The 26,071-nt window shown below is 36.8% G+C and overlaps 1 protein-coding gene across 3 annotated transcripts; it reads left to right on the forward strand.

The window, feature by feature from the left end:
* Window positions 1-2,157: 2,157 nt before the first annotated feature.
* On the forward strand, window positions 2,158-23,319 carry trim54 (tripartite motif containing 54). Of its 3 annotated transcripts, XM_067572594.1 has the most exons (10): window positions 2,158-2,196; window positions 2,679-2,873; window positions 3,996-4,174; window positions 9,381-9,564; window positions 12,691-12,786; window positions 13,415-13,648; window positions 17,193-17,215; window positions 19,721-19,845; window positions 20,883-20,972; window positions 22,988-23,220. In XM_067572594.1, the coding sequence occupies exons 1-9, from the start codon at window positions 2,161-2,163 to the stop codon at window positions 20,957-20,959; spliced, it is 1,149 nt and encodes a 382-aa protein (XP_067428695.1). In that variant the 5' UTR covers window positions 2,158-2,160; the 3' UTR covers window positions 20,960-20,972; window positions 22,988-23,220. The 3 variants fall into 3 exon arrangements, with proteins under 3 accessions (XP_067428695.1, XP_067428696.1, XP_067428694.1); XM_067572593.1 differs by lacking the exons at window positions 2,158-2,196; window positions 20,883-20,972 and adding an exon at window positions 2,259-2,528 and having other exon boundaries at window positions 22,988-23,319; XM_067572595.1 differs by lacking the exons at window positions 19,721-19,845; window positions 20,883-20,972; window positions 22,988-23,220 and having other exon boundaries at window positions 13,825-17,205.
* The last annotated feature ends 2,752 nt before the right edge of the window (window positions 23,320-26,071 follow it).

Below are 26,071 nucleotides of genomic sequence, written 5' to 3' on the forward strand. Positions count from 1 at the left end.
ATTAATTGAAAGATTTCAGGAAATAAGGTGTTAGGCCACAGATTTAACCCATCCTTATAAACATACACAGAAGGGATGATATTTTGTCTCCTGGGAGTCAAAAGGATTTGATTTTTGGTGTAACAGAAGGAATTTTGAGATTATGATTTTTGTAACATAAAGGCTTTTTTTCTCGTGAATTATTGCACTTGCTTGAAACATTGTAATATGTATCCCATACTTGTTTATCTTATATATTTTGTTAAAGATCCAGGTTCAGATTGACACTTATTTTTCTATAATTAAAAGATCATTCATATATTCATGACACCTATATTGATCAGGGTCATAGCCACCATTTGGGATTTTAGAAATACCATTACAGTTTTTAATATTTAATAAGAAATTTTATTTACTCTTATATTTAGTAATTTAACTGTTATGTTATGTTATGTATTCTCTGTAAAAATATCTACATGACTATCTGTGCTGTTTCAAAGAATTCTCATCACCATTTTATGATTGTTTTTCTCTAAAAACAGTATTTTAAACATAGTGATGGTATTTCATTTATAGTAGAAGCCTTTTATTATAAGATATTATGTGTAATTTGTTTGTTTTTGTAAAATGAAAACAACTCTGGGCATTAAAATCTGCTAATTTCCAGAAAAAGTATCGATCACAAGACCTCATTGGCAGCTATACGACCCTGTTAGTGATGATTATAAATTTTAAGTCTGTGCTCAAATAAGACATCAGTCAACATTTATTTTACATCCACCTCATTATATGTTAAATTGGTGGCTGCACATTCAATACTGTGAAATAACCATAAACATTCAGATGACCTGCTTGATTCACATAAACTAAATTGTAGTTGAATTTATACTGACTGTTTGTTTTGAAGCTCCCAGCTTGGCCTCCATTTCCATTCAGCTTTATATTAGGATCCAGTTACTGACAGTTTTATTTTCATACAGTCTGTTCTGGCTTGATGACTCAATCATAAACACTTGTTTTAAATTTAGCACGTCCCCAGCGAGTACAGAATATTAAAAAAGGAACTCTGCATAAAAAAAGGAAATGAGATGTGTATGGACTTTATGAATCAAACCACAAAAAAGCCAATGTTGTGGAATTAAAGTCTGATTCAGAATTGGATCATTTAAGATAGGTGGTTGTGGGAAATAATGAGTATTTTTTTGCATTAAAAAATGTAGGTCAGTTTCAGTGATGTTACTAAATTCTTTTGTTTCAAGTGTTGATGGTGCTGGTGGTGGTTGAGGAAAATCGGGTGTTCAACAAAGTCAGTAGACTTCATCCTCTGGAGAACATAAATATCTGTACAAATCATCCTGGAAATCCATCCAACAGTTGTAGAAACATTTCAGTCTGGACCAACAAACTGACATCTGTAGATCAATCCCTCTAGCAGAGCTAGTGAAGTTTATATTTCAAATAGGTGAAGTCCTGTCAAATATGCTGCACCTATAGTTTATGATATTGTAGTTTATAAAGCACCTTGTAACTCTAATAGAATTGACTTATTTATTTATTAAAGGGAAATCTAATAGAAAACAATTAATTGAATATTAATCTTAGTATTTTGTTGGTTTGCATACATTTGTCATATCGTGATGTATCCACATCATTATATCATGAATTTGTAGCCCAGTTGTTTATGCTAACCCACCAAAAAATGAACTACATCTGAAAATCTAAAACTAATAGATATGACAGACTTTGTGTACTGAGTCGACAAAACAAGTCTTTGTACTATTGTAGATTTACCACTTTTTGTTGTGTGTTCAGATCAGTTTCCCTGAGAACATGCTATGTTTCAGTGTTATTCTGAAACCGTTAGCTTTAGCTCAGTTAACCTGAAATAACAAGAGATTTTTGGCATTTAGCTGTTGGTTGGTGACAAAGAAGCAAACTGCCCAAGAAACAAGACAACACTAGTAATTATTGCTTTGTTTACAGTAGTCAGATTGTTAGCTAAATGAGATGCTAACAAGAGAGAGCTATGCTAACGTACCCGGCTAAACAATGCAACATTATCTGAATGCAAAGTCAATCCAGTTTATTTGTTTTTTATTGAAGACTTAACTGTAATGAACTTTAGGGACAAACAGAAATCTGAGCTGAGAAGTTGAACTAGCTGTTTACGCTGAGGTGCTAATGACCTCCAACATGGCCGCCAGAGAGTGCGTTACTGTATGTGTGATGTATCAGACTTCATAAAAACATTATCAGTTGAACTGGTAGTGAGCACTGTAGTGACCCTCTGCCACGCCCGGACTTTCCAGTGGTCCGGGCTGTGGCACGCAGTTTAGACAGTAACCCAAGCCAGAACAAACTGAGGAGCTAAAAATAACAACAGTCAACAGTCCCGGCTGCTGTGGGACTCAGACTGGGGGTCTGGGAGGGTCTTTACATGGGGTTTATGCAGGGTGGCAGGGGGGTTAAAGGGATGGGCAGCTGGGTAAAGAGACGACAGCGAGAACTGAAGACAGAGAGAAAAAACAAGTGAATTACTGGGGAAAAAAGTGAGTCTTTCAAGGTAGAAAGAGTCAAAACTGATGCCTGCAGAGCTGGCTTAATACTGAACTCCACAACAAACAGCTAGAATATCTGGAAACTTCTGCTTGTGATCCTCTTCTGTCTTCTCTGATATTTAAACTCTTCCCCCCCTGGAGGTGATGAACTTTGCTCTCGGCTTCAAGCCTCCGGCAGCAGGCAGTTCGGGTCCCGGTTCTGGCAGTGGAGCCACCATGGAGAACCTGGAGAAGCAGCTGATCTGCCCGGTCTGCCTGGAGATGTTCTCCAAACCCGTGGTCATCCTGCCCTGCCAGCACAACCTGTGCCGCAAGTGTGCCAACGACATCTTCCAGGTCAGCGTCAAACAACTTTCAGTGTGTCCATTTGTATCCATCAATTTTAAAGGTGTACGCTGCCAAAAAACGTATAATCTGGGTATCACATACTGATCTATTTTGGGTTTGAAATGAGCCTCTGTGGAGGCTCATAGCTGCTGATTTACACAAGAGGGCAACTGTCATCAACCTGGAGTCACAGCAGGTTCACTTGATCCCAGTTTCACAGCCAAACAAATAATAATATAATTAAATTCAATGATGTCTTAACTGTGCTCTAAATTATTGATATTTTCACAAAAATATGGATAAATTCCATGTGATGAATCAATCTTTATAACAGCCACAAAAATAATGATTAGCTGAATGTCAAAAGCTGATTATAGATGTTTATGTTTGACATTCATAACCATGTAAACAAACTTAGTCCATATCAAACCCATCAAATCTTTATTATCAGTTGCTGTACAATGAAATTCTTACTTTATAGACCAAACAACTAATTGACTGATCAAAATCGATAATGACAATAATTGTTCGTTGTAGCCCTGCTTTCCATTATTTTATATTTTCATGCCCAATAACATATTAATATTTGTTTACTTGCTTGTTATAAAACAAGCAAGTAAACATCAGTTCCAGCCACCATCTTTGCTGGTTAGGAAATGGAGCTGCAGTTTGGGAAACAAGTGTGTATTTAATTGACCTCCTTGGTTTTTTAAACTCAATCAGGGATTTGATCAGTTGCTCAAATGAAAATTATATCACATTAGAGGAACAAACTAACAGTTAACACACAGTTCCGCCACAGAAATGTTGTAAACTGGTGGAAAATATTTCGTCAGTACAACACAAACCGATATGTATTCGGTTCAGCTTAACTACATCAAATACGTCCATATGGAAACCTCCATCACAAAGACGATGGTTTGTCTTTCTCTTGGGAGCCTTTATTGGACCAGATTTTGTCCTTTTCTTTCACTATACAGCTGTGAGAATCAGAGGGCAAAAGGTCAACGGATGCTTCCTGTTTGAATCATCTTCAGCCAACCTGATAAAAACAGACAGTAGATGTTTACACCAGTTTATTGCTTCTCCTCTTTATACTCTTTCTTTCTCTCTTCTCTCTTTTATATCCAGTCAGCTAACCCTCTGTGGCAGTCCCGCAGCACCTCCAGCATGGCCTCCAGCGGCGGTCGCTTCCGCTGTCCGTCGTGCCGCCATGAGGTGGTGCTGGATCGCCATGGAGTCTACGGCCTGCAGAGGAACCTGCTGGTGGAGAACATCATCGACATCTACAGACAGCAGGAGTCCTCAAGGTGAGTTTGTGTGCACTTCTACTATTTTATTATTATTATTATTATTATTATTGTAAGACTGCTCTTTAGGACATTCTGCAACCAACACCATCACTTCTTTTAATTTACATTTATCTACTTATTTTTAATTTTATTATTTTTTAAGTACTGCTATGATGGTTATGATGGACTTACATGCCAGCAGAAGAACAATCCACTTATCACTTTTAATGCTGCCACTTAGTCACTTAAATATTTTATTCTACCTTTAATATATAGTTATTGTGTGTTGTTGAGTATGATGTAGAGTGTCTTACATGCCGGCGCCAAAGACGAATTTCCATTATATTTAAATTTAATGGCCAATGAAGTCTGAATCTGAAAACGCTTATAATGTCACATTACCGGGACTCAACTTGTGTTTGGGGACTAAAAGATGGTCTCAACAAGGTGAAGCATTAGATTTTAATAAATCTACAGGAAATCAGTGCAGCGTTGTGTAATACAGTATGTCTCCACAGAAATGTATTTATTATAGTTTATAACTTATATTAACAGATTAAGGTTTCAAGATTAAATCATATAACATTCAATGTTGGTAAAACTCAACTTTAAGTTCTTCTATTTAGCATTTACAAGTCAAAATGTAATAAATGGTTTATAACACACTATAATTTAGTTTATGAGTTTTTATTACTGTATTTGTCAACAGTTAAAACTCCTCCTGTTGGCAGCCATCAGTGTTTACTGCTGTATAAACAAATAATGAATTACAATATAGTAAAACACAGTTGTAATAATATCAAATATGTCTTCATAGGAGAAGAATATGACAAATTCTGTACATTAATAAACACTAAAATGCTCTTATATCTGCTTACAACTACATCACAGTCTGTCATGAACCTTTTATTAAATGTTTATTTACTGCTTATTAATACTAAAGTGTTATTTAAATGTTTTCAACATCATTTAAATAATCAAAATTCTACTATTAAATAAAAGTCAGGTGTCTTTTTTCACAGATTGTGTTTGTATTTAGGTCACATGTGACTAACAAGTCTGACAAGATAAAGTCTTTATATAGAAGCTGAATTATAACTAGAATGTGCATGTTGTTGTAATAATGAGTGACCACCAATAGAGAGCAGCATTGTCTTGCACTTCTGTCAGTCTGCAGGTTTATAACATTAGTGCAGAGTCAGTCTGTGAATATGACGGATTTTATCTTCTTTTTTTATTGTAGGCAATAGATTCTGCATTTCAGGCTAAATAGTGACAAAATGATGCTCCATTAAATGATTATATACAATCATTTTTATGGGGAAAACAGCACAAATGAGACTTTTTTCCTAATTTATTGTTGTTTTCTTTAAAATGATCAAAACAGGAGACATTATACCTTCAGTTCTTCCTCATTTTTATCAGTGATTTTTACTGTTTTTATCAAAAACACAATTAATGCAGCCTCCCTTCACTCATATTGTAGACGGATTAAAGGGTCAAAGCACACTTCAACAGTTCAATATTTCTAACCAGCTTTGAAACATGTGCAGCCTCTTGATTTCATGAATCTCCTCCCCTCAGGTGATGAACGCCGTTTTTTTAAATTTGGATTTTGATGCGCAGGTAAAAGACGTGTTGTGTGCACATGGAAAACATGATAAAAAAGACAAAGAATGCCAAGAGACTGAAAGACTGAGAGATTATGAAATGTTTGTGTAAAAAGTGTAAAAAGTAAGAAATGGTTTGTCTTTAAATTAAGAAAACAACAGGTTGAAGACATGAAACAGGAACGACTTTCCTGTCGTGTATCCAGTCATCAGCAGAGATTAACACTCATTTAAATTACCACAATTTAACATCTCTATCACAACTCAACATCTTAACATTTCATCTTAGATAACAGGCTCAAAACCTCCGTATGATCAGTTTTTTATATTTGCCTCCATCTCCGGGTGACGGCCTACTTTCTGTGACCTTTCTTTGGTGTTTTGCTGAGTTGTGACTGCAGGGAGCTGCACAGATTCAGGACAGTTGCATTTTTTTGTACCTTGTGAACCAGCATATTTCATAATTAATCACCTGAAAAATTTCAGTGAAGCAGCTGTTACCTATGATGAGCTTGAATGAACAAATGATTTAACATCTATTTTGTTGTCTGAAGTCTATTTCTACTCATAATTACTTCATTTAAAGCCTCTTCAGTACATCTGCCTCTGTTTTTTTTAAATGTACACACTTAACTACAAATCTATGCTGATATTTAAATCATCATAAGTGTAGATTTGTCACTTCCACCCCAAAATAGATGCCAGATGAGTCACTGCTAACGATGTTGGCATCCATTAGAAACAGAAGGACAGGAGTCCCTTTATTATCTGTGCTGGTTAAAATAGACGTGATTGTTCACAGTGAGGTTCACAAATGTTTTATAACTTGTAGTTTCTCATCATTTTTTCATGTGTGGAAAAAAAAGTCTCATTATTTAATCATCTTTTCTATCAGAGATACCTACGTCAGAAGGAAAAGGACGATTTAATGCGTAAAGTTTGGTCTCAGCTGTTGTTCTGCAGTGACAAAGACGTCCTCGTCCCAACTGCACACATGCACCAATGTGAGGTCCTCAAAGCAAACTGCGTCTATCTGTATGATAGTTAGACATTTGGAAGTGAAAAGGATTGTTTACATTATGCATTAGTAATGAAAAAACTGTGTAAAATGGAGTAAAAACATAGAAAAGACCTTTAGAGGTAAATCACATAAAGCTGACTGAGCTATACGTGAGTAGCGACACTCTCTTGGTTCCCAGGTGGCAAAGAAACAATGACAATCTCAGCCAAACTCTCCCTGTCGTTCTTCCATCATCCATTGACGTCAAAGTGCGTCAGTGATAACAGAAGTGAACTAAGCTCCTTCAACAATACAGACAACATTGCCAAGACTTGTGGACATTGTGCCACTAATGCATGGAAATAAGATTAAAAACTGGCCACGTTTTCCCGTAAGTCTCCCTTTAAGGACGTTTTAAGCACATTATTAATGCATTAAAACGATGGCGACAGAAAACAACACTGTCTGTACTTCTTGTATCCTTTTTGAGAAAGAAGAGAGGCACGACTTCTCCTATATAAGTTTATCTTTCTAACCGGTATTTTCTAGATGATTCGTGGTGTATTTCTTCCCTTTATTGGTGCTTACAAAGTGATACATAAAGGTGACATATTAGAGTATATAAGTGTAACAAAATAGCGACAATAACACAAAACAGTAAGATGTTGGTACAGATTTTTAGTTGTTTATATTAAAGGAAGAACTATGTCTTGGTTTTTTGCATTTGTATGTTTGTGTGCATGTATGAAGGAGTGTATATATGTGTATATACACATATGTATAATATACTACTACTAATAATAATGATAATAAGTTGTGTTCAGTGCAGCTGGGGAGGGCCATCAGGGTTTTTCTGTCTCTTTTTCCTTCTTTTAGAAAAAATATTTTATCTTTAATGTTGAGGAACTTACTCTTAAAGGCCTTCTCTTGATCTACTGATCTACACTACTTGGATTGTACCTCATTTATACATCACTTTGGACAAATGTGTCTGACAAATGAATAAATAATAATGACTTTATTTATATAGTACCTTTTAAAAACAACAAAATACAATGATACCCAAAGGATAATGTAAAGGAAATGAGATCAATTAGGTAATTAAAACCATGAAGGCTAAAAGATAAAAGACGACATCACATAAAAACACATCTACGTTTTTAGAAGAGATTTAAAAGTGTCTAGTAAATCTGTGAACCTCCGATCGTCTGACAGGCTGTTCCATAATTTTAGGGCCCTGACTGAGAAGGTCCCATCCCCCTTTGTTATAAATCTGGATTTTGGAAAGGTAAGTAAAGACCTGCCAGAGGATCTATGGCTGCGGACTGGCTCATAAGGAGTCAGCAGGTCTGCGGTGTACGAAGGGGCCCATGAATAGCTTTAAAAGTGATTATGAAAATTTTAAAATCAATTCTAAAATGGCCTGGCGGCCAGTGGAGGGATCCCAGAACCAGGGACAGGGGTCACAAATTAGCCTTGGCTATAAATCCTTTATGCAATACATCTGTTTCATGTTATTTTAACTTGTTACAATGTTTTTTTGCATCGTCCCTGATGAATAAACTAATAAAAAACAAAAAAACAAACTGGAGTTATGTAATGTCTGTTAAAAGCTATTAAATGTAAATCTGACAGGTGTCATTGCTTTGGGCTGACTCCAGCTTTAGGAGGGAGACAGGTAATTGTGAGGAAGATATTATTTTATTGTTATTGTTATTATATTATTTTAATGTTTCTTTTCTTTCTAATTGTTCTGCCATTTAAGGGGACCCAACCTCCCGCCTATGTCACCCCATTCCAGTCTGGTCTAACAGAGCCCCCCCATCCCATAATACATAATATAACATCCAAAACAAACTTTGGAATGAAACAGTTTGTGCTCTGGCGTTTGTCTAAAGTTAAAAAGAGGTTATTGAAAAGATCAGCTTTATTAAAGGAAATATCCAAATTGGCAAAACCCTCGTCAATTCAAGTTTGGTCAAAACAAGCTTCAATAGAGTTGTATAAGTATGGAGTCAGTTGTGAAAATACAACATTTACCATATGTTGCATTAACCCCTTAACATCCAACAGGTCACCGGCAACCCGCTTAAGCCAGTTGTAAACGGTAGCATCACGCAGTAATGAGTAAAAGCAATTGGCACAATTTAGCCGATTGGAGATGATTGGAGAGGTTCAGGGACACCAGTGACACCACAAACTAAAAACTCCTGAGCTCCCATAAGGTCAGACCTAGAGGTCTGGAGTTTTATACAGGTTGACAAGATGTAGAAGGTTTATGGTGTTCTGCATAGTTCTGGCATAAAGCATGTCCTAATTATTGTTATTCAAATATGACTCATTATAGACGAGGACCAAAAACAGTTTTTTGAGCCTTATTTGAACTGATGTAGTTTTGTTTGTGTGTTAGCCACATGCTAAACAAACACATTTCCAGAAACTAGAAGATGTCACTTGTCATATGAAGACTAATACAGGCATCATGGCCTTACAGTTCTTCTGTTATAAGCTTTTCCATTTGGGTGTGCCAAATAGGTGAAAATTCTATAAAAAGGGATTAATGAAACAAAAAATGAACCTTTGATGTTTCATTTAGGCTTTCTGTCTCTTCCAGGCTTGTAAATGTGAAGCCGGAGCAGCAGCAGCAGCAGCAGCTGCTGTGTGATGAACATGAAGAAGAGAAGATCAATATCTACTGTCTGTCCTGCCAGACGCCGACCTGCTCCATGTGCAAAGTGTTCGGACAACACAAAGACTGTGATGTGGCTCCGCTCAGCAGCGTCTACATGAGACAGAAGGTGAAATAAACTGTTCATTCATAACGCTTGAACAACTTTATTCCAGCTCACATCGCTTCAGTTTACTTCACTTCAACTGATTTTACTTCTAGTTCATTGCATTTCACTGCTCTTTACTTTGTCACTCCTCCTCATCCTCTCATTTCATACCACCACTTCACTGGACTCTACTTTACTCTACTTTACTCTATTCTCCACTTCATTCTACCTCATTTACTTCCTTTCACTTCACACACTCTCCTTTCAATCCTACCTCAATTCACTCCAGTTCACATAATTTCCCTTCACTTTTGTGCCACTTCAGTTCATATTATTCCACTTCACACCACTTCACTCCACTCCAGTTCTTTCCGCTTCGCTAAACTCTATTTGACTCTATTCTCCATTTCACTCTACTCCACGTCATTCCCATTCACTTCACATTGCTGTGGTAAATACTCCACTTCACTCCATTTACTCCACTTCACACCACCAAACTCTACCACACTTTACTTTATTCTGTTCTCCACTCATCTGGACACTACTACATCACACTCTACTTTATTTCACTCCTGGTCACTTCACTTTACTCTACTCCACTGTACTTCATTTAATTCCCATTCATTTCACTTCACTTCACTTAACTTCACTTCACTTCACTTTATTTACTCCATTTCACTTTCCAATCCACCTCACATCAGTCCACTTCATATCACTCCACTAAACTCTACTCCACTCTATTTATACTCTATTCTCCACTCAGCATCACATCACTCCCTTCTACTTCACTTCACATTACTGCACTCCACTCCATTTACTCCACTTCACACCACCAAACACTACCCCACTTTACTTTATTCTGTTCTCCACTCACTACACTCTACTTCATTTCACTCCTGGTCACTTCACTTCACTTCACTTCACTTCACTTTACTTTATTTACTCCATTTCACTTTCCACTCCACCTCAGTCCACTTCATGTCACTCCACTAAACTCTACTCTATTCTCCACTCCTCCTCACTTCACTCTACTTCATTTCACACCTGTTCGCTTCGCATTACTGCACTCCACCTCATTTACTCCATTTCATTTGACACCTCTCCACTCCACACCACATCGGATGATTTTCCACTATTCCACTTAAGTCCATTTCAATCCAATTCACTTCACTATAACTCACTCCACTCTATTTCATTTCACTCCACTTTTATTTCCTTCACTTCACTGTCAGGCAACAACAAACCCAAAGATCCAGGAGCAAAGTGAATTCTTTAGGTTGAAAGTTAAATGGATCCTGTTTCCAACTGAAGCTGAAGTTTAATAAGAATTAAAAAAGCAACGACTGTCCAGATTACTTTTAATGGAAGTCTGTGGTGTTGATGGGAAGTGTAAAAAGCATCCGAGGCGCTCTTATTATGAGTTAAAAGTCCTTTAATAATACACGGATGTACCAACATGTTTCGACTCTTCATCAGAGTATGACTGATGACTACTTGCCCTTTTCTTGAAGAGCACCTGTTTTTTTCTTACATTACCAACACTAGTTTCGTGACTCAGTGCAGCACTCCTTATCATTAGTGACTTGAAGCTGAAGCCTGTTTAAAGGTCAAAGAACCAACTACAAGCTAATAAAATACTCTAAAGTCTAACATTTGTCCAAAAAGCGTGTGTGGTTTGAATTCATGTGGGTGGAGATGACGGCCTTCATCTTACTTCTTTCTCCTGTTGCTATTTTTAAAATCTCTCCTCTCTTCATGTTTCTTATTTCGTGTTTGGTATCTTTCTCTCTAAGACACCAAAAGGTCAGTTACAGTGATAGATGTTGTTTTTTTTATGCAGAATCAAACCTATACATTAAATATATCACATAAATATTTATTCTAATCACATTTTTAACACATACAAAGTCACACAAAGACAAAGTTCAGGTCTTTCACAGTCTTGTCATGCAGATGGCGGCAGCAGCGGCGTCCGGCATATTATGGAGCAGTTGGCTTTGTTGACATTTCAGCGCCGCTCTCGCTCATCTCTCACTCTGTCTCTGATTCACTCATCTGAAATTTAGATGAGGTCAGATGAGGAAAGTTGTTGATCCTCTTTGTCTTCGAACAAAAGTTAATTTAAAAAAAAAACAAACAAAAGTTGGTGATTTCATTTCAGCGTACATGAAGGTGTGAATGTTTGTTACACTGGAGACGTTATAAATGATACTAAAACTGTGCAGAAGCTGTAATAATCTATAAACGTGTGCATGATGTCATGCTGGTGACTCATGCTGTGCTTTAGGTGGCGACAGGCTTGCTAATTGGAAAGTACTCAGAGTGCGTTCCTCCACATGATCCACAACATTTATTTAACTAAAGAAAAAGTTTATACATTTTAAATTAATATCTGGATCTGCATAAAAATACACACACTGACAGAAAACTATGTTGTTGTTATTTGTGGAGAAAAACAAAATCTTGTCCGGTAATATTAGTTATTTAATCACTGAGTTATGACTATGTAATTATATAACAATGTATTATGTTACTGTAGCATCATCTATAGGTGAGTTGATATGGGTGTATGTTCTGTACATTTGGTGGCAATTGCACAATGTATTCAAGAGCGATAGTTAATATTTTATGTAAAAAAAGTAAAAGTTCAAAACAAAATATCAACACCTGCACACTGTCAGGACTTATGTTAAAGTATTAAATAGCTACGTTTTGGTTAAGAAGCCTTTCATCAGGTTAAATGAAGCATTGACAGAGTGCAGGAGTCCATTTTTTTGTTTTTTGAGTGTCATATGTACAAAATTTGGTGGAAAAGGAGTGGAAGTCATACGTAGACATCATCAAGTCAGACATGATGCGTTGCTGGTCAATTTATTGATAAAGTCTGAAAGTTAAATATCTAAAGAAACGTTCAGTTACATTGAATTCAAAGGAATTTGAACACAAATGTCTTTAAAGTGAAACAGAAGTTAGTGTCTTTAGCTTCTGTACTGTGACAAAATAATCAATAATCAACTATTCAATAACAAGAAATAACTGAACGGAGAACATGTATTTTTTATTATTTCACCGTGTCTTAAAGTCTCAGTTAGTTTCAGAGGAAGTTGGTGATTTAATTAACGTCACTGATGTTCTGAATGTTTGCAGACAGAACTGAGCGACGGCATCGCGATCTTGGTCGCCAGTAACGACCGAATCCAGGTGGTCATCTCTCAGATGGAAGAAATCTGCCACACTATAGAGGTTAGACACACACACACACACTCACACACACACACACACACACACACACACACACACACACACACACACACACACACACACACAGGGGTACTTTTACTTTATTTACTGGTAGCAGACCTGAGTGAAACATCTTTACAGTAACAGACTGCAACCAACGATTATTTTCATTAAATGTCAATCAATTTATATAGATTTTGTACAGTTTATTATGTATAGTATGTAAACATTACCTGAACTGTCAGAAATTTAAGTCTATTTTACTCATTATAGCCTATAAAAAAAGATAATTACCATTTTTATACTTGCTGAAATAGTCTCTGGTGCACAATCAGCAACTTGTTTCCATTTTCTTAAGTTTTGTTGCTTTACTTTCTATAACTGGATGTTTTTTCTGAGCTCTGCAAGTTTGTAAGATGACATTTAATTACTTTAAAAAGAAACAATCTGATATTTATATTTCTCTACATACACACACACATGCACATTGAGCCTAAAATAAGTCTACAATGAGTTAGCAGATAACAGGCTGAACATCATTGATGAAACATTAAGTCGTAACAAGTGCTTCACCATTTTTATTTCATATACTGCAAATGTTGAGGACAATAATCTTCTTTTCTCACCTCAGGACAACGGTAACCGACAGACAGAGCAGCTGGTCAACCACTTTGACGGTCTTGTGTCCATTTTGGAGGAGCGGAAACAGGAGCTGGTGGGGCTGATAACCAAAGAACAAGACGACAAACTCAGACTGGTTCGATCCCTCATCCGTCAGCACAGCGATCACCTGGAGGCCGCCGTCACGCTGGTCGAGTTGGCCATTCAGTCCATGGAGGAGCCACACATGCCGCTGTTCATACAGGTGAGTAAAACTTTTAGATCGGTCACTTCCTGCAGGTCGAAATTACGGGATTAGACTTCATTCATGCTTCAAATACAGGTGACACAGAATCAAGCATCATCTTATTTTTAATCTAAACAAACTCACCTTTACTTAAAGCTTCCTACCACTCATTGATGTTTTCCATCCATGCTCAGTGGTCCTCAGGCCACATCCTCTGCTGCTATTGATGATGAAGGGCTTTATGTGGAGAGATGAAGGAGGGAAACAGGAGCAGTAAGCCCAGCGGGGTGCCTCCATGTCAGGCTCTCGGCTTCCATAAACCCCCCTGAGGACAGCACATACCTTAACACACCGACAGTATCATCACACACACACACACACACATGATTAATTCATGCACCTGCAGAGATAATGAAGAGCAGCTCAGTCCCTCCAGTGTGCTGTATTGATCAACCCATCGATCACGTGCACATCCATGTACAAACATATGTTTTTGATGGAGAAAACATGCACAAACTCATTCCATCTACTGACTTCTAAATCTCATTTTAAATCGAAGGGTTAAACAAAGAATCATTTTGCTGTAACTCAAGTGTTAAAATAGAGAATTTTTAATGTCTCATAGTGTAAATGCTGCTTCAGAGACTTTTCTTCCTTGAAAATAATAAATCTTTGGTTTAAATTTTAGTTTCTGTCCATTAGACAAGACACGTATCCGAAGTCACTCCTCATGAACTAACTCTGAAAATCATACGGTCAACTGTCAGAGTTGCACAGCAGTTGTCTGATGATGTGAATGCTTGTAAGTCATAAACATGGGAATCTTTCCCACATGGCATGCTAGGATTCAGCTGAGGTCACCAAACTAGTAATAATTAAACAAATTAAATTAAATAGTGTTTACAGCAATTTCCAAGTTGTAATTACAACTGAAAAGCTCTGATATATCCGACTTGGCACAAACAAGTATGGACTCCTGACATCAGCCAAAGCATGTCGTTCAATGTAATTAAAGCTGAATTTAATTAATATATTGTTATATTGTCTGTGCACTGCATCCAGAACATCTCGCCAAAGGACTGCAGCTGAAAATTAGCCAGCTGGCTAACACTGGCACTTTACAGAAATGTTCATTACTGTGCATTGTCCTTATAAATAAATGAATAAAGAAAAGAAAAAGGAAATGCACAGAATTTTAATCCTCACACACTCTGCAATCATACAACTGGGAATCGTTTCCATCTGTCGCATCCATCCCATATGACGTGAACCGGGTATGACACATGCAAGAAATCTTGCAAGGTAGTGACAGAGATGTCTATTAAAGACAGTCTGCACACAGTCCTGAGAAGACGTCTAATCATGGAAATGGAGGTGAAAACACCTGTGAGGGTTGATCATGAGTGTTTACAGCCTTTAAACTTCTTCTCAGGTCTGTGTAGGTTGTAGGGATGTGCAGAGAGCCCAGTATTTGTATTTGTATCTGTATTTGTTGAGGCAGCAAAATTATTTGTATTTGTATTCGAATAAAAGTGGAAAGAGGCTTAAAAATTCTGTTTTTGTTTTTATTATGCTTTTAATTTTAGAAAATTAAAGTGTTACATGAAGCATGTGTCAGTAGTTCAGTTTTATCTCTGGGGAACAACCCCAACTCTGATGTCCAAATCAGGAAATGTGCGTCATGTAGCAGGTGGATGTGACTCCCCTCGTTGAGACCTGCTGATAGACGTCACAGCGGAGCAGAGGAGAGACACTAAGATAGAGATGTAACCGACCTGTGCGCTGGTACCTAACATGGTTTATTTTTCTTACTGAAAACAAATAATTTTTAAAATATTTGTATTAAACAAATATTCGTAAAAACCCCACTATTTGTGTCGAATAATGTATTTGTATTAGGGCACACCCCTAGTAGGTTGCTTGACTGACATCTGCCTGACTTGACTGTTACCTCTGTTGTGCCTATAAATCGCTCCACCCGCCTTTAACCCGAGCAGAGGAGTTTTAATTTATTGATTTAACATGGAAATAAATGGAAACGTCCTTTTTACATGATTGTGTGCCAGTAAGTGTTCGTAGTAATCCATCTTCGACTCCCGCTGTAGATGTGTTTTCCACAAATTCACAACATTCAGAGCAACAGAGAGGCGACCTGGTGTGATGACAAAAACAAACACCACGGTTGCATCACAGGAGCTTAAACTGATTCACTTTGAAGGATCTGAAATCAGGATGTTTTTAAGAGTCTTTGAACTTATAATCTCTTGTGAACCATCCGTGCCTCTTCTGTTCTGCCCCACCTGAATGTTTCTGTTTCAACAGAAAATACATCAAATTGATGGCAATATATATGTTTTGTTGCATCTTTAACCTCTTAAATCAATCACACCTTTTATTTCCAGACTTCTGGTATTATCACTACACGTCTCTGCCTTGGAAAATTAGTTCTCATTAAAGGACAAGTTCACAGTTTATCAAGTCTGTCTTAAAACAACAGTCAGGTGTCCATATGAACAGTGAAAGAGGTTTTCCTCGCTGTAATCATTCCTCCTGTTCATACTGGATATTAAAACATCCTTCAAATGTGCTTTCAATGGAAGTGATGGAGGATAAAATCCACAGTGTGTCCACACAGTCATTTAAAAGTTGATGTGAAGCTTATATGAGGCTTCATCAGTCTGAGTTAGTCATATCAAGTGGATATCTGACACATTTACAGTCTTTTTAGCATCAAATTCCCTCTTTGTGTTTCCTCGGACAGTGTTTCCCTGTTGAGCTGCAGGTGGAAGTATAGTAACAAAAAGAGGAACTTTGGCTCTAAAAAGACTGTAAGGTTGAAAGATATCTACTTGATTTGACTCATTTGGACGGCGAAGCTTCATATTAGCTTCAGATAAACTTTTAAATCCATTTTTGCACAGAAGGAGGACTGTGGATTTTGTCCCCCATCACTTCCATTGTAAGGTCATTATGAAGGGATCTTCTAATGGTCAGTATGAACAGGAGGAATGATTACAGCAAGAAAAACAGGTTTAATGTTCATTTGGGCTCCTGACTGTTGGTTTAAGACACATTTTGAAAAACTGCAAACTCGTCCTTTAAGAAAAACTTAAGTTAAAAGTAAAACTTGACTGCAGGAACTTTAACTGTTCCTTCTCAGTTCAGTCCCACTCGTCTCTGAAGAGATTGAAGGTTGATACTAAATTCAGCTTCCTTACTGCTGATGCAACCTGTCTGCGTCACTCCGTCTCCGCTGAGAAAAGTGTGTGTGTGTGATAGAAAGTATGAGCCTCAGGTGTCACTGTTTTATGTTCAGCTACGTCCTCTGCCAAAGCAGGTGTTAGAGGAGATAGAGTTAGTGGAAGCAGATAGTAAACACCGTGAGGCCATTCTGGCAGCTGGCAGTGTTTCTTCAAATCATGTTTTTATTTTTGCGCGGTGACGTGTCTGACAAATGCTTCTGACTGATGTTGTTGGCACTGAAAACTGAACCACAATGTGATTAACTTTGTTTTCCTCCATTCTGTCTGTCTTTCTTCTTCTTCTCTCTTTACACTCGCAGAGCGCCACAGATATACTGGAAAAGTAAGTTGTGCGTTTTGTGGTGAAGCTCTGATTGAAGTGAATGTGGTCATATTTAAAAGAATTTAATTGTTCATGGAAAGTAATTAAGTTCATTTACTCAAGTTCTATCCTTGAGTACAGTTTTTAGATACTTGGGACTGGATTTATGCTACTTTATTCATCACTATTCCACCATGTTTTAGAGAAAAATGCACTTTTGGCTCCACTACATTTATCTGACATCTTTTATTACAAGTTACTTTGCAGATAAAGTTTTTAAAAACATATAAGGACTGTAATACAGTACATTAAACTACCCAACAGTATGAACGGCTTCAACATTAATACATATTGAAAACTGACAATATACTTTTACTTTAAGTACTTTTATTCTTTTACTTCAGCAACATTTTAATGTGTCTTGATATTTTAGACATTGCTGAAACGTATTAATAATATATAATAATAAAACCAAGAGTACTATATGATATATTATGTGTATTATGAATTGTACTTAACAATTGTACTAGGGATGTGCAGAGAGCCCAGTATTTGTTTTTTTTATCTGTATTTGTTGAGGCAGCAAAATTATTTGTATTTGAATTCAAAGTGAAAAGAGGTTTAAAAATCCTGTTTTGTTTTTATTACACTTTTAATTTTGGAAAATTTAAGTGTTACAATAAGTGTTCATGAAGTGTTCCCTTGGGAGCACTTCATTTGTGTCAGTAGTTCAGTTTATCTCCCCCAACTCCGGGAGTGATGTCCAAATTAGGAAATGTGCGTCATGTAGCAGGTGGATGTGACTCCCCTCACTGAGACCTGCTGATAGACGTAACAGTGGAGCAGAGGAGAGACACTGAGATAGTGATGTAAACGACCTGTGTGCTGCTATTTAACATGTTTTTTTTTTCTTCCCAAAAACAAATAATTTTTAAAATTTTTATATGAAACAAATATTTGTAAAAACCCCACTATTTGTGCTTTGCCGAATAATATATTTGTATTTGGGCACACCCCTAAATTGTAGATACTTTCAGTTTCTCCAAGACTTTCAACATTTTAAGATGCTCCCTTAAAAATATTCTTCTTTATTACATTCAGAAAGATTACAACTATGGAACCTTGTCCACTTTATTTGACTAACTCATCATTAATATTATCTTCAGATAAACCTTTAAATACATGTTTGGATTCTGTCCTCCATCACTTACATTGAATCTTTTAATGGTCAATATGAGCAGGAGGAATAATAACAGCAAGCAAAACCTGTTTCAACGTCCATTTGATCTCCTGACTGTTGTTTTAAGACAGAAAATTGTGAAAAACCTGCCTCTTAAATGAAACCACCAGGCGACATTCAAGTATTTGACATAACTAACATGGATTAATCCAGAAAACGTGAGGACAAACACAACAAACAAACCGAATGTAGAATAAAAGTAGAAACTATTATTCAATTTTAAACATGAGCAGTAGCAATAAACGCTCTGTTTACGTTGTATTAAGACTGACTGTGTGTTAACAGTCATCAGCTCTCTGCCAGACGTTTGCTCATCATCTCGTAAACATCAGATGATCCACCTGTTGCCTAGAGAACGAAAAACCAAACAAATCTGCTCTGGATGGCGTCACTGGCATCACTGGTCGGCCATATGAGGATGACTGGAGACCACTGTGTGTGTGTGTGTGTGTGTGTGTGTGTGTGTGTGTGTTGGGGACACATTTCAGACTCAAAACCACTTAATTGGGGACGAAAGCCTCGTCCCAATTAGAAAAAAATTTGATTTTCGTGTCAGTGGTTCGGGTTATAATAAGTCTCCAGGAAGCGAATGTGTAATGTCCCTAAAAGTAAACGTGTGTGTGTGTTTGGTACGTGGGTAAATTGAGCCAATATTGGCCTTTAATCGACATCAATAACATTCGAAACGGGAGTTTGCCTGTTTAAATATTTATTGTTGAATTTATTGATGTACTAGCTGAAGATTGGAGGCCATTAACCTGAAATGAGTCAAGTATTCATGAGTGTTCTGCTTTTTAATGTGTCACATCATCTAAATGTGGTTCACAAAGACTTTTAAACAAACTGGTGATTCATTTCAAAGCAAAATATCAACTATAAGTGAATTTATATCTGGAAGAATATCTACATCAGCTTATAGAAAGCTGCTGGAACTCTGCAATGTCTGGCAATAAATGAACAGTATAAAGTATGTGTTTGATTTAATTTACCAAACATATTCAGATACCAAACACAGTGGAACTAAAGTAAATATTACATCCCAGTCTGAATTGTGTGTTTTGAATTTGCGTGTATCAATCCTTTGAATCATGCCTAAATTTGTGAAAAATACATTTTAATTTCCTTTAAAATTCAGTTTCACTTCCAATAAGAAAAAATGCATTTTGCCACAAACTGAAAGCTTTCTGCAAGCTGTATTTTAAATTGTGTCCTGTGGAGTTGTTGAACTGTCATTTTGAAACAGTTAAAATTTGGGATTTATTTTACCAACCTGTGTGTTTTGACAGAATGGCAGCAACAGCCGGGGCGTCTAGCATGGAGCGTCCAGAGCTCGGTTATGAGAATATGAGCCACTTCGTCATCGATACCGACGACCTCGCCGACATGCTGAGAAACATCGAGTTCTGCCCCGGTATGTAGAAATATTATATAAGGCAGCTTGGACACATCTGTTTGGCTTTTGGTGGCATTATTTTTATTTATTTATTTTGTTGGAGTAGTTGATGAATTGATTAGTCGAGAAGGTGATCAATAGATTGGTTGATGCTGGTTGATCATTAGTTACAACACTGCTGATATTTCTCCTCCGGATGTGTTTTGTCTTTTTTCTTCACCTGTTTGAATATATTTTGTGTTATAATTTCTCCTGATTTTGGTGTGTATTTGGGTTTTATATTATTATTATTATTATTATTATTATTATTATTATTATTATTATTATTATGAAGTCCTAAATGATAAAAATATTAGATGTCAGACATAAAGTTTCTTCTGAAACTCTTCTGAAAGTCAAAAATATATTTAATAAATAGTATTGAGAGCAAAAAAACTCCTGTTTTAAGACCAAACCAGTGCAAAAAGTAGAATCTGCTTTTTCTTTTAGTTACTGTTCAACTTTTTATTCAATCACATCTTCTTCAGGCACAAACAGCACTAATAAACATCACATTATACATACTATATATATATATCATTTTGAGACATATCTATCTATCTATCTATCTATCTATCTATCTATCTACATATGTATATATAATATAATGTTTGCTGTTTGTGCCCGAAGAAGATCTGATCGATCAATAGATTTAAAAAAAACCCATTGTGGCAGGAGTTTTTTAGATGTTTGTATTTTTATTATATTATATGAATAAGAATTTTCACCCATAAATGAGCATCTCAGTAAACATCCCACAGCTCTGCAGGAGGATTACACACAATTTCCTTCAGTTTCCATTTACACAGTTTAAATAGCTCTGTTTACTGTATAAATAACACAGTGTGTGTGTGTTTACTTGTTTTAATGACATTGTGGGGACATGAGTCTGTGCACATTATGGGGACTTGCCTCCCATTTGGGGCCAAAAAACAGGTAAATTAAGGATTTAGACTATTATTTTTTTGGATAAGGTTATATGTTAAAATGTCTTTGCGTATGTGTATCATCTTCAGGTTTGGGGAATGACAGAGTAGAAGATCCTGAAGAAGGAGGAGAAGAGTCAGAACTTGACTTCTGCTCCAGATATTAAAACCAAAACAGAGGTAGTTTTTATTTTTTTCTGAATGACTGAAGTGCAGATTCTGACCTTTTAAACATTTTTTTGAAAGTAGGACTGATTTGAAAAAGGGATACAAGGTGTGTTTTGCTCCTCTGAATCTCCCTGATGTCCTGTATTGATGAATTGATCAGGGTTTCTTTGTCCAAGGCTTTGCAGTGTCTTTGATTTTGGTGTAGAAAGCGTCAGCCTCTTCCCATTAGTTAATCAGCTTCCAGTTCTCAGTCATCAGCAGCTCTGTCTGCTCTGGTCAGATGTTTTAACGTTAAAGGGGACATATTATGCTTTTTGTGATTCCCTATTATTTTTATACTATTATGATGTCGGATGTCAGTGTTAAAGCAGCTATAATCAATATTTTTTTTATAATAACAGTGTATGAAATGTCAGTGTGTAATGTGTTGGTTTAGGCTCGTAGTGATGAACCTACAGAGAATTATCAGCGACTCTGCAGCTCCTCTCAGCTTTACGGAGCTTTATAGTGAGTTTCAGCTCATTGTTTGTAAATTTTAATAAAACACCCAAAATTCCATGAAAGTAGTGATCATTACTTTTACTTGCAAAGTGTTTGGTATGGAACCATCCATGTGATTTTCAGGCAATTAGATGAAAGAAATCCATATTTCTGATATAAAAATGTTTGAAAACGGGTCAAATTTGACAACAGGAGGGTTAAACATGGTCAAAGGTCAAAACTTGAGGTGAACGTACTGGATGTATAATGCTCCCTGCAAGTCAACAGTCAGGGCTTCAGCCTGCTCTGAACACTTCGTTTGCAAAGTTATCTCTACTTCCTCTTCATGATGATGTCAGCTCGTCGTGCATGCCCACAAACTGCTGTCCGTTCCATAGTCTTTGTTGTTAAGGTTTTGTCCACGTTGTGTACTCGCATATGTCAGTCTGGATTCAGGCTTGAACATATACGGATGTATTTGAGAAATTTCCATCTCAGGTAAAGAGCAAGAAAAAGAAGTGAAATCCCGCTACTATAGTTTGTTTAATTAGACTCCGGAGCCAGAGGAAGTCTGCTGAGACGCAGCTTCAGGAAGCTGACCAATCAGAACAGAGTGGGTTCATCAGGAGGCGGGGCCTTAAAGAGACAGGAGCTAAAACGGCCTGTTTCAGACAGAGGCTGAACTGAGGGGCTGCATAAAGGACCAGTAGAAGATAAATAAGGAGATTTTAACTGGAAATCATGCAAAGATATTCCAGTAGAGCCCCAGAATATAAATATAGAGCTGGAAATGTGCAGAATATGTCCTATTTAAAAGCGCAAAAACAGACTCATAGAAGACTGCAGAGCCAATTTGATATTCTAATTTAGTTCTGAATTATAGAACTCTACACTGTATGTGGTGAGAATAAAAACTACAATATTCACAAAAGAAAATCTTTCAGATGCTCTTACCGTCCTCATCAGTGGATTGCTCATTCATGGAGGTCATTTGATGGAGGTCAAAAATACAGAGGTCATTAAACTTTTTGCCCTTGAAATGTATAAGAATGCAGTTATTTTTGTGCTTCATTGTGGACTTATATGTGTAAAACTTGCCATATTCAGACAGCATGAGGCTTGTTGAGCTTATAAAGAAAGAACAGTACCGACAGCTCTCAAACTGAAGTCGTGCAAATGTGTCAGAGCCTGTTTATAGATGTTCTTGTTGCTCTGCTGATGAATTTTAACTCTTGGAAATGTGCACAGTCTGAAGTCAGCAGTCAGCGGCTCACTGTGTATCGTACAGAGGGAATGTGTGAAATCATCTAACAAGATCACTTATGTAAAAGAGCGCTGCAGAGAGCGAAGGATTCCCCTCATTCACAGCATCAGTGTATTCATGCTGACTCAGTCAAAGGCAACAACCGCGACAGCATCCTCCTCCGTGCTTGTATTTGTGTGGAACGGGGACATCAGGCCGAGCAGTTGGAGAGTCACCAGTGATTGTTTAGACGTGGGATGGTGACACTGATCTCATGATATTCATCTTTTGTTCTTTTCTCAAGGTCCCTGCAGTCCTGATGAAACGTACGACACAGAGACGGAAGTAGAGATTTACCATAATCCTCCAGAAGAAAGAAGAAAAACCCCTAAAATGATAAAAATCATACGTTTATATACGTTATCTATCTGTGTTTTGTCCCTCAGCAGCCCAGATGCAGGAAGACTGACATGCCCAGATTTTCGCCTCCTACATTTGTTGCTTTTTGTCTTGTAAAATAAAAGCCTGTGTATTGTGTGTAAATATATCTACCCATATATAGCTCACAGGAAATTTTCACAATGGATTGAGCACTGTATTCTGCGTTGTGGGAGGAAAAGTAAAAAGATTTTTGTTTATGTGTGTCTTTTTACATCAGGATTTAAAGCCCTTATATAGCTTTCTGCTACAATACTTTCTACAGCCTTCCGTAAAGAGAATTATAAGACTGAGAAAATGCAGAAACTGTTAAGATTATGTGTATTATGTACATTAAAAAAGAATAGGATTAAAGACAATAAAACAGAAGTGGTTTGTTTTAGAGTGGACACATTTTAAAATCCTTATTTAACAAGAAAAGTTAGCAACTGAAAACTGGAGACAGCGACGCATGGAGCACACTATGTTGTAACGTTATGGTTCATTTACATGTTTTTAATAGTTTTTGGACAACAACAGAAGTCACAGAGGAATAAGATATATCAGGCTTTAGATACACACACCATACTTGTAAGTAGATCAATTCATTCTTGTTTTGGCTCAACATATGTGATTTGACCTTTAAAGGGAACATATTATGCATATTTCCAGGTGTATATTTTTAATTTGGGGCTCTAGTGGAATATTTTTCCATATCTTAATTTATACTGACTCCTCCAGCGGCTCCAGGGGCCACATCAACAAACAGTAGTGGTAGGATTTATGTTCTTTACTCAAAATGTCAACTTCTCAAAAACATCCGTACATGTTCGAGCCTGAATATGATCCAAAATATGAGAGTTAACAACGTGAACAGCCTTAGAAACAAAAGCTACGGAACAGACGGCCGTTTATGCACAAGGTAGGAAAAACTCAGTGTTCAGAGCAGGTTGAAGCAGGTTGGTTTCTGACTTGCAGTGAGCATTTCTATATATGTTAACCTCAAAGTTTTGGGACTTTCACCATGTTTAACATAGATAAACAACATCATAACAGTACATAAATAACAGAAAATCACAAAAAGCATAACATGTCCCCTTTAAACACATCAGTGAGCCACATCGTTATACTGGGTGATATATTCCTTCGTTACCATGAACACACACACTGTAGTCCTGCTGCCAGAAATACTAACTACAGCACCAAATGTGTATTCATCCACTGCTGAAAACAGTCCCCCAAAAATGCACTCTTTGCTCCTGTTAGAGTAATGTTTGTTAAACACTACAGTGCCCAGATGTTTTAGGACATTACTGAGCCTTTTTTAAAAAAATAAATTCTACTATATATTTGTGAGCTGTTGAATGAATGACCTTGGGTCTGAGTGCCACAGACAGAGTAGGGAAGTCAGGAAAGTACTGAGATGGACCAACATATTGTCCGTTTTGATTGTTTCAGGAGATGTTTTTTACGTTACTCCAGCCTCACACTTAAAGTTAAACTTCAAGTTAAACTTCAAGTTAAACAGCTTTGACGATGACGGTTGGTGAAATGACTCAACAGTTGAGGTGGGCAGAAGTGGAGGAAGAGGTTGTGGATTTGCAGAGAGATGTCAATGCTTTTATTTTCTCTTACGTGGACTAATTTTTTTGACGCTGGTATCAGTCAGGGCTCCTCTGGTGCCAACTGGGTCAGAATGAATCATCAGTGACACAGATGAATGATCATCTCCTGTGCCAGCTATTGCATCGATTTTTTAAAAATGATACTTCTAACTTTTGAGACCTTGCAGACTTTGCTCCAAAATATATTATTGATCTGTTTCCCCTTGTAGACGGAGTCCTGGTGGTTGTTTCTAGGTCAGGTGACAAAGGGTGATTTTTAAATTTGAGGTCACAGCTTTCTGGACAGCTCTTATCCTTTCTTACAACTTTTTAATTAAAGCAACATAGACATAGTACGGTTTTATTTCTCATACAATGCTATATTTTCATGTTTCATATATAAATATGCTGCTTGTATTTTTATTTTTACTGGTGAGGTTTTTATTACGTCTGATTGCATGATTTTTTGTCTGTAATTGTGTAAATACACTAGCACATCGTCTGTAAATAGACTTATTTAATAATATATTTTGGTGATTTGTACTGTTTTATGTAATTTCACTGGTGCATGACTGCGGTGAGTGTTTAATAAAAGTTAAGTGGAAAAAGTGTCTTATCCTCTTTTGTAAAAATCAGTGATGTTACAGTAGGATATTGATTGTGACTGTGGCCACTTTGTTTCATAAAGATATTACAATAATAATATTACGTAAAATGAAGCACAAACATATACTAAAGCCACTGTTAAATTTTAGTCTTTTTAAATTGAATTAACTATTATATAATGCTTGTTGCACTGTGAACCATCTCTGGTCTTGTTTTTGAGTTCTGCAGTTTTGCTTTAATCTACAAAGTGATGTGTAATGACAGACAAGACAATGAGGGAGATTAAACTGAACCAATACACACACTCACACATACACATGGAGGGTGATAAGGCAGAAGAGTCACCAACACACCCACAGTTTGGACTGAGTCATAAAAACAAAAAGTGCCCAGAGGCCGTTTTGACTTCTGTGCTTGTTACTTCTTCTTCTTCTCTTTTATCTGTTTCAGCTACTTGGACAAGAAACCATCAGCTGTCACGTCATCATCATGTCTGAGCCGCCACACTCAAAGGATTGTAAAAACGCTTCAGTGATAAAAGTTAACAAGCGAGTTTAACGTGATGACAAAGTGTTTAGTCACATTTTATCTGAATTCATCAAATTAGAGAAAAGAACACTTCCTGTTCTTTCAGCTGAAGCTGCTCGTTAACAATCAAACGAAAACATTTGAACTCTAGTTGCTTCTCTGCTTCCTTCCTGTTGTCTATTTTACTTTATCAGTCCTTTGCTCCTCCTTTCCCTGAATGTTTTTCCTTATTT

This window comes from Thunnus thynnus, chromosome 18, assembly GCF_963924715.1.
Source record: "Thunnus thynnus chromosome 18, fThuThy2.1, whole genome shotgun sequence".
Taxonomy (NCBI): Eukaryota; Metazoa; Chordata; class Actinopteri; order Scombriformes; family Scombridae; genus Thunnus; species Thunnus thynnus.